This window comes from Chamaea fasciata, unplaced genomic scaffold (assembly GCF_029207755.1).
Source record: "Chamaea fasciata isolate MVZ Bird 193981 ecotype frontalis unplaced genomic scaffold, bChaFas1.0.hap1 SCAF_13, whole genome shotgun sequence".
Taxonomy (NCBI): Eukaryota; Metazoa; Chordata; class Aves; order Passeriformes; family Sylviidae; genus Chamaea; species Chamaea fasciata.
The window spans coordinates 20,625,549-20,634,216 of NW_027094098.1; the positions used below are offsets into that span (position 1 = coordinate 20,625,549).

Sequence of the window (8,668 nt, forward strand, 5' to 3'; positions counted from 1 at the left end):
CAGCCAAATCCTGAGCAGAGAGATGTCTGGAGCATGCAGAAGAAGGTTTGGCCACGCTGCCTTCTGCAGCCTCCCACAGGGATTGGCAGTATGTGGGGATGGCTCTCCAGTGGGCAGACCACACCACACCTGCCCAGCCTGGCCACCATTTGCAGCCCCCAAACCCTGGGGTTTGAACCACACATGTCCCTCCTGTTAGCGGGGAAGGGAAAGGAAGAGCAAGGCTGTGCAAGGGAGCTGCTGCCTGCCTTGAGCCCCTGCAAATGAATGGTGCAGTGCAGAGCTATCTCTGGATATGTGACCATGAGCTGTGGTCTCCAACAATGACAGCGCTGGCCAGAAACTGGTGTCACCTTAACACCTTCCCAGGAAAGCCAATTACCCTGGGATGATTATGATTAATAATTCTCTAAACCCTAATCGTGCTGACACCAGTGCCTGGAGCTTACCTTGGGGGGCACTTTATAAGAGGTGCCCTGTGGAGGAGAGTGTAACTGGTTCTCCTTGGGGTGACAGTGAAGGCTGACACGCGTCAGGAGCTCCATTTCAGAGGCAATTTCCCCCTTGCACAGAAAAACTCCCAGAGTAAGAGCAAAAAAGGCCTCACAAACTGCAACCATGAACGGGACGGAAGGCCAAGACTTCTACGTGCCCATGTCCAACAAGAGCGGGGTGGTGCGGAGCCCCTTTGAGTACCCCCAGTATTACCTGGCTGAGCCCTGGAAGTTCTCGGTGCTGGCTGCCTACATGTTCATGTTGATCCTGCTCGGCTTCCCCATCAACTTCCTCACGCTCTACGTCACCGTGCAGCACAAGAAGCTCCGGACACCTCTGAACTACATCCTTCTGAACCTGGCGTTTGCCAACCTCTTCATGATATTTGGAGGCTTCACAACCACTATGTACACCTCCATGCACGGGTACTTTGTCTTTGGAGTAACAGGGTGCTACCTCGAAGGCTTCTTCGCCACACTGGGCGGTAAGTTTTCCAAATATTCAAATGTCTTCTGTCAGGAATTCCCCCAGATTGTGGGAGTGGGAGGGAAAACACACAGATGATCTTGGAAAAACATGGTACCTGTAATGTCCTTGACCTGCTGCTTTGCCATGTTTCTGGGTAGGAGCTGAAGAAAGTGACAAGTGACGCTTTAAAAAACAAACCTTTATTTTGGGAACCACCTGCTCAGTGTCCTGAGAACCATGGTGCAGCAATGAAAAGCAGCCAACACCATATTTTGCGGTTGTGAGATTTGCACATCTCCTTGGCTCACTTTCTGACTCAAGAGATGACAATTGTGTTCCTCCCATTTTGCGGGGCTGAATCTGCCATCGGCTCTGGTGGGCTGCATGGCGGTACAGGCAAGCAGAGCTGGCTCCTCTCCCCATGCCAGTCTGGTATGGATCCAAACAGATGTTGAACAGAAATTGTGTGTCTGGAAATGCCCTTCTCCTCCATTTGGCTCAGCTTTCAGCCACAGCTACAGTTGTATTGGTTTGGCCCTTGTGGCACAAGTTTCCTGGGAAGCTGTGGGTAGTGAGGGGAAGTCCTGGGGTGATGGGCACTTGCTGCAGAGTGTGACCACAGGCTTGCAGGTGCAGGTGCTGTCTGGGATGAATGGTGGGATCAGCCATGAATCTCAAAACATTGCAGCAAAGTGGTTCCTGTGGGTCAGCAGTACAGTGAGAGGGGGTCTTCTCACACTGTCCTACCACATCTGCCCTTGATCGTTCTCCATTTATCTTTCTGAACCCTTGGCAGAGATCAAGCTGCTGCCAGGGGTTGTCCTCAGGAACATCAGTCTGAGGAAGCCTCATGCTGCCATCAGGGTGTTTTTCTTTTCCTGTTGCTCAAAGTCCCTGTGTCCCTTTCTGTCCCTCTCCCTGGTGCAGGTGAAATTGCTCTCTGGTCGCTGGTGGTCCTGGCTATCGAAAGATACGTGGTGGTCTGCAAGCCCATGAGCAACTTCCGCTTCGGGGAGAACCACGCCATCATGGGCGTCGCCTTCACCTGGGTCATGGCCTTGGCCTGTGCAGCTCCCCCAGTCTTCGGCTGGTCCAGGTAGGGAAGGCGCTGACCCGGTGTCAGGGGTGTGGGAGCCTGGCTGGTGGCCCAGCTGTGGCTTCCAGCCAGCCTCCTCTGCTGGGTGCCCACCTGCTGGGCTCACCTTGCAGGTACATCCCCGAGGGCATGCAGTGCTCGTGCGGGATCGACTATTACACCCTGAAGCCAGAGGTCAACAATGAATCTTTCGTCATCTACATGTTTGTGGTTCACTTCATGATCCCGCTGATGATCATCTTCTTCTGCTACGGGAACCTGGTTTGCACTGTCAAGGAGGTGGGTACCCACAGTGGCCCACAGGGCTACCCCGTCCCCAGGGCAGGGAGGGGGCCCACACCGGCCTCAAGAGTGGTGTCAGGGAGGGCCCTCCAGGGGCCAGCCTGGCCGCCCCTGAAGAGGGAAATAGCCAACTTCAGATGTGCAGCTTGACTCCCGTAGTCCTGACCCCGTGTCCCTACCGGTGCAGCGCGCGCTGGCTCATCCCATTTCCGTTCCCTTCTGCCCGCAGGCTGCCGCCCAGCAGCAGGAGTCTGCCACCACCCAGAAGGCAGAGAAAGAAGTGACTCGCATGGTCATCATCATGGTCATCTCCTTCCTGGTCTGCTGGCTCCCCTACGCCAGCGTCGCCTTCTACATCTTCACCAACCAGGGCTCGGACTTCGGGCCCATCTTCATGACCATCCCGGCATTCTTTGCCAAGAGCTCGGCCATCTACAACCCCGTCATCTACATCGTAATGAACAAACAGGTAACTGGCAGGGCGCCAGGAAACTTCTCTTTCGTGTTTCTCTTTATGACAGCTGGCAGAGAGCTGCGGCATCTCGAGCTGCCAGTGGTCTGGAGTGGGGATTTGCTTCCAGGAGATCTAGTCCCGGCACATGGGAAACTGCCTGTGCAGCTCATGCTTGGCGCTGCATAAATCTCGCAAATGCAAGGCCATTCCACCTGAAATAATGCAGGTGCTGGGTTGGTGGAGTCGCCAGGACTGGAGCAGGCAGGGCTGGCAGTAGATGGGTGGGCAGCAGACAGCGGGGCAGGAGACTCCATGTAGGCATAATTCCTCCTGTACCACAGTACTGGGGGCTTCCAAGCAGCTTTGCTGGGCTCAAAGACGGCTCTGCAGCTGGAGCTGCACGGTGTCTATCTGGCTCACCCCGGGCTTCCCTCTCTCCCAGTTCCGTAACTGCATGATCACAACCCTCTGCTGTGGCAAGAACCCACTGGGTGACGAGGACACATCTGCTGGCAAGACAGAGACCTCCTCCGTCTCCACCAGCCAGGTCTCTCCTGCATAGGGCCCAAGGGAGCAGCCGGGCCCTGGGGTGCCACCCCGGGAGCACAGACTTGGCCCCACCACCACCACCTGTCCCTGCTCCACTGTGGCCAAGGCCCTGTGGGGCAGGCTCCTCGCTCAGGCACTAGGAACCCTGGGAACAGGGCTGAAAATGTGTACACACGTTTTGTAATTAAAATGCAAAGGCTTAGCTCCTCTGGCGTAAATCCGTGTATTTCTGTTGACTCGCTGAGAGCTCATGTCCCTTCTCTGAGTGCAGACTGGGTTGGAGAGCTCTGCCGTGCCTGGGCCGTGGCAGAGCTGTCCTTGCCTCCCTCTGCCCACCCTGACAGCCCAGCCAGGGCACGTTCTGCATCTGCTGCCAGGGCCAGAGCTGGGGTCACTTTCTGGCTCTTTTGCCGGAGATGGATCCTAGCCAGTGCTGCCCCGTCGCTCAGCCCCATCACGCTCTGTCTGCCCAGAGCAGGTTTGGCTGCTGCAAAGTGCCCCGGCTCTGCCAGCTGCTCCCCGCTCTGGCCCTGCCCCATCTGCCAGAAGTCCTGGGAGACACTGTGATTCCTCCAGGGGCTGGGACAGATACCGGTGCAGGGTCCTGCCTGGCAGGCAGGTGGCAGGGAGGGCCCTGCCAGCACCGCGTGTGGCCGCGGCACTGCGGGGCAGCTCTGTGCTCAGTCCTCCAGCACGGCTGCAGCAGCACACGGATGGAGCTTGCACCCTCAGCAGCAGCCCCGCTCCACGACCCCCAGCACCCCTTCCTTCCCCGCATCCTACCTCTGTTCCCTTGGCATCTCTGGCCCCCTAGGGCCAAGCCCCCAGCCAGCTAGCCCGTGCCCCTCCCCGTGCCGGCCGTGGTCAGCCTGGCCTGGGCCCAGCAGGAGGTTTTGGGCAGCCCTGGTGCTGCTGAGGCTTGCTGGGCACAGGCTGATCTCCCCCCACGCCGCAGCAGGCAGGACCCAGCAGCATATGGCTCAGCGTGCCGACATATGCTCCGAGCACTACAAGATGGCATATTGCAATTGTAGCAGTGTTCTTCATTTTTATTTTTAGTTCAGTTATACAAATAAGATGTTTTTCTTGCTGTTCAGTGTTATCAACATTTGAAACTATTTTTGTACGTTATTATCCTCTCTGATTTCTAATCCTATGCAGCTTTGCAAGGACTAATAGGGAACGGATAGAGCCCATGCGAGTTAAACCCTTAATAAAGAGCAATTTGCAAGTACAATTCTCTCATTATTTTTTTTATTGATACTTCTGCATATTCAGTGAAATCTAAAGATTAGAGTTTTATGAATAATTCAGTGTTTAGGCTGATGTCTGATTCATGTACTTCAAATCTGGGAGGTGGTTTTGGAGGGAAGAGGAGGAAGGATTCAGTGTTTACTTCGTGTCCGTGAGGCTGTGCCCCACAGGAGTGAGGTGATGCCTGGCACCGTGGTTCTCCCGCCCGGGGAGGACCAGCCCTGGCACAAGGCCTGGCCCCCAGCCCGCAGGCTGTCCCCACACTGTGCCACCTGGCTGCTGCTGCTGGTGCTAGGGGCAAGCAAGGGTTTGGGACCCTCCTGCCAGCTCAGCCAGGTGCCAGAGGCATCACAGAGCTACCAGAGAGGTGATGGATGGATCCAGGATGAGGAAATGTACCCAGCCCCAGCAGCTCTCCTGTGCCCCCACTGCCCCCTTCCTGGGGAGTTCAGAAATGGACTGGAAATGAAGCAATAAAAAGGCTGGGGCTGGGATGGGGGGGAGGAGGGCACTGGTGTTTTACTCAGGCTCTCCTCACAAGCACAGGTGCCTGCACTGAGGGGTCACGGAAGTGACGTGGCTGCCCATGTCCAGGCTGGGAGTGCTCTCCCCTGAACATGGGATTCAGTGGGTGGGGAAAATTGTTGTCCTGCCTGTGGCACCTGGGGATATCGGGGCAGAGTTGCTTCTCCTGCCTCAGCTCCAAGCAGAACCAAGCAGCTCTTCATTCTCCCCCTCTCACTAGTGGAATCTTTCCCCCCCCACCACCATTATCAGAGTCCCAGTCCTCGTGAGGCCGTGCCTGGTAGGGGGGACAGCACATCCCACCTTCACGCTGGCCACGGGTCTGTGGGCCCCGTGCTCTGGGCTGGTTCCCTGTGCACCCCACAGCTGTCAGCAAGCTGCAATCCCAGCACCCCAGCGCCCGCCCAGCAGCAGGCGGACACCTTTAGTCTGCCTGTTCAGGGCAATCACCCTGCACACGCCCCATCTCATCCTTCTCCAAACCCTCTGCTGAGGTGTGCCCCTTCTCCCTCCAGCCCCTCACAGAGCCTTGGCAAAAGGGCCTTCAACTTCCAGAGCCTGGCTTTCACCAGGGCTCCCACCACAGCAATTAGCAGCTGCCAACCAGCACCTGCAGCCAGGCTGCTCATCGGATAAATTGGATGGAGGTGAGCTGGGCGTGGTAGTGGGATTTGTGGTGCTGTGGGTAGAGCTGCCTGTATTTGTGTACTGCCATGGAGCCTCAGCTAGGTAAGGGGTCTGCAAGTGCTGTGGGGTCCCTCAGAGCTGGAGCTTGGCTCAGGCCCTGGGCTGTGGTTCCTGGGGGCTGCAGGGATGAGCAGGGTTGTGGCTGCTTGGCTTCTGGGGGCTTTGAGGCTGCTAGGGCTGTGAATGTCTCGGGACTGGGCTCCAGTCCCAAGTGGTCCCTCTTCCCACAGCCAAAGCTGCCGGCACAGCCCAGCGCCGTCAGACCCGGCACCCCCCAACCCTGCACATGGTCAGGGAGGCGCTGCGGGCCCACGATGAGAAGAAGGGTGCCTCCGTGGTTGCCATCAAGCGTTTCATCCTGGCCCAGTACCCCACGGTGGACCCCATCCGCCTCAAGTACCAGCTGAAGCAGGCGCTGAGCAAGGGCCTGAGCTGCGGGGACCTGGTGCGGCCCCACAACTCTTCTGCTGTGGGGGCCACTGGCACCTTCAAGGTGAGCAAGGGCTGCTGGAGCACAGGGCTGGGGACGGGGGTGCTGCCCGGCCCCGGTGACACCCCTCTCTCACCTACAGCTGGCACGCAAGAAACCACAGCAGAAGCAGAAGCTGAGCCAGGCGGATCCTGACCTGGAACAGGCCCCAAAGCCAGGACAGAAAGGGACCACCAAGGCCCCCGCGGCAGGAGCACGACAGCGAGGTAAGGGGCTGCTGGTGCAGTGAACAAGCTCACGCTGCCCGGCCCCACCTGGGCTCACCTGCTGCCCTCCTCCCACAGGTGCCACCAAGCAGCAGCCAACAGCCACCAGGCAGCCAAAGAAAAAGCCCGTGGAGGTGAGTCGGGGCCAGCAGTGGGGTTGGGTGGCTCAGGGCAGAGCAACACCCTGAGGTGCTCTCTTCTCTTCCCTCCAGGCCCAGCCACGAGCAGCAGAGAAGCCCAAGAGCCGGAGAGCAAAGCATCCCCCAAGTGCGGACCAGCCCCAGGCTCGTGGCTCGGGGCCCTCAGGGCCCCCAAAAGCCGCCAGCCACCGCCAGGCGCCCCGAAAAGGACACAGCACAGCTCAGGCTGCTGAGAATGCAGGAAGCAGCGACAGCGACAGCTCTGGAAGTGCTGGGCTGGAGGGGCCCCGAAAGGCCCCCAGGGCAAAGAGCAAGGCGAAGGTGCCCAAGGGGGCACAGCGGGGCGCCCCCAAGGCACAGGGAGGTCAAGATCAGGCAAAGAAGCCCCGGGTGACTCCAGGAGCTGGGCAGGGGAAGGCCAGGGTGAAGAAGGCAGCCCTCATGGCAGCAGACAGAAAGGCTCCATAGGGAGCTAAGCCCTCCTTCAGCTGGCCCCAGGCCCTTGGGCTCTGGGCTGGTTTCAGTCCCTAGGACGGGTTTTAACTCTGTGTTCACCTCATCCTAATAAAGCCTCTTTATTTGCTTCATGGAACGGCATGACTGTTGTGGGTCCCTGTCCCTGGGCTTCCACCTCTCAGTGCCAAAATCCCTCAGCCCTGCCGTCAACCTGCAGGGCATTGTGGTGAGCTGATGCTGCCTGCCCTGGTGGAGAGGTGCTCTCTCTGTCCCCACGTGTCCCCAGCTGCGGTGCCAAGGCGCTGCTGGGTTTGGGGGCTGTGTGTGTGCCAGGTGATGGGCAGGGATCGTGGGACGCAGCATGGTGACATCCCCAGGAACAGAGGAGCTCAGGCTTGGCCGGTGCTGCTGTGGAACTGTGGTGCCCACAGCCTGTGAGGTGTCCAGGCTGCCCTTGTGCTGAGCCTGGCTGAGCCGGGATTACTGGAGCACCAGGGCAGCTCTGGGTGTGTGCCACGGGCAGGCGTCTCCCTATTGTAATAAGTCAGCTGGGACTCCATTTTCTTCATGTGGGAAAAGCCAAATCTTTTCTCACGTCACTTATTTTACACCGTGTTCACACACCTTGTGTGTGCTGGTAGCTGGTAGCACTGGCTGGGAGTTTTCTTGCCACTTCATTTTTTGGTCAGAAGGTGATTTGTGTGTATGTGCTAAGATTCAGGTTGTTCACATTTTTTCCCTTCTGGGTTCTCATGGAACAGATCTTATTTTTCACACCAATGCACTTATTTTTCTGCCTCAGAATAGGCTGTCGTGTTAAGGAACCTTTCATACCAAGATTGTTCTCACATGGGAACTTGCCAATTGTTTAACTATACTTAGAAGAGATGACAGGCCAGCTGTTCATTTAATAGAGCAGGCCTGATCTCATGAGGCCTTTCTTTTATAATTCTTCTACCTGTCACAACATTTCCCCCTTTTTAATTAATTGAAGAAAGCTCGTATGTTCCGATGTTAAAACAGTTTGCATCTTACTAAGGCTATTACTGGTTATCTATTAAATATGAGACAAGATACACAAAAAACAGATTGCAATCAACAAAACTTATTCAATCCAATCATGTCACTGACACAGGGTCTCACAGCATGAGAAAAATAAAAATCACGTCCAATGTCTCTAGGGGAAATTGAGATAAATGACCACTGTTTCAAAGTCCAAATAGTTGAGAGTCAGGAGAAAGTCCATTAGCTGGAAATACTGTTCTTTGAGATCACTGAATGTCTTTCTGGAATCCTGGAACAGGGAATAGCTGAAGAAGGTTGCTAGGAACACTGCACCATGATGATGACATGAGGCCTTGGTTTCCAGGTTTCCCCCTTAAGTCCCCAGACGCGGCCCTGCTCTGGCAGTCGCGCTTTTGCTCCTGTTCTGGTTACAAAGGCTGGGTGGTGCTGAAGTAATTTCTCACTGGGCTTCATTTTCTCAGAGGCAATGGATGTCTGACCAAATGAAGAGATGACTACTTTCAACCTGTTGATGATAAAAACACATGCATATCTTCTCTT

General features: G+C 56.4%; 2 protein-coding genes across 2 annotated transcripts; both read left to right on the plus strand.

Moving 5' to 3' along the window:
* Positions 1-257: 257 nt before the first annotated feature.
* Positions 258-3,431, plus strand: RHO (rhodopsin). The gene is made up of 5 exons (XM_066195102.1): positions 258-979; positions 1,891-2,059; positions 2,173-2,338; positions 2,571-2,810; positions 3,238-3,431. Exons 1-5 carry the CDS (start codon positions 619-621, stop codon positions 3,355-3,357), a joined length of 1,056 nt encoding a protein of 351 aa, XP_066051199.1. The 5' UTR covers positions 258-618; the 3' UTR covers positions 3,358-3,431.
* Positions 3,432-5,785: 2,354 nt separating this feature from the next.
* On the plus strand, positions 5,786-7,243 carry H1-8 (H1.8 linker histone). Its single transcript, XM_066195696.1, has 5 exons — positions 5,786-5,852; positions 6,041-6,303; positions 6,383-6,506; positions 6,585-6,640; positions 6,719-7,243. Exons 1-5 carry the CDS (start codon positions 5,837-5,839, stop codon positions 7,112-7,114), a joined length of 855 nt encoding a protein of 284 aa, XP_066051793.1. The 5' UTR covers positions 5,786-5,836; the 3' UTR covers positions 7,115-7,243.
* Positions 7,244-8,668: the final 1,425 nt, after the last annotated feature.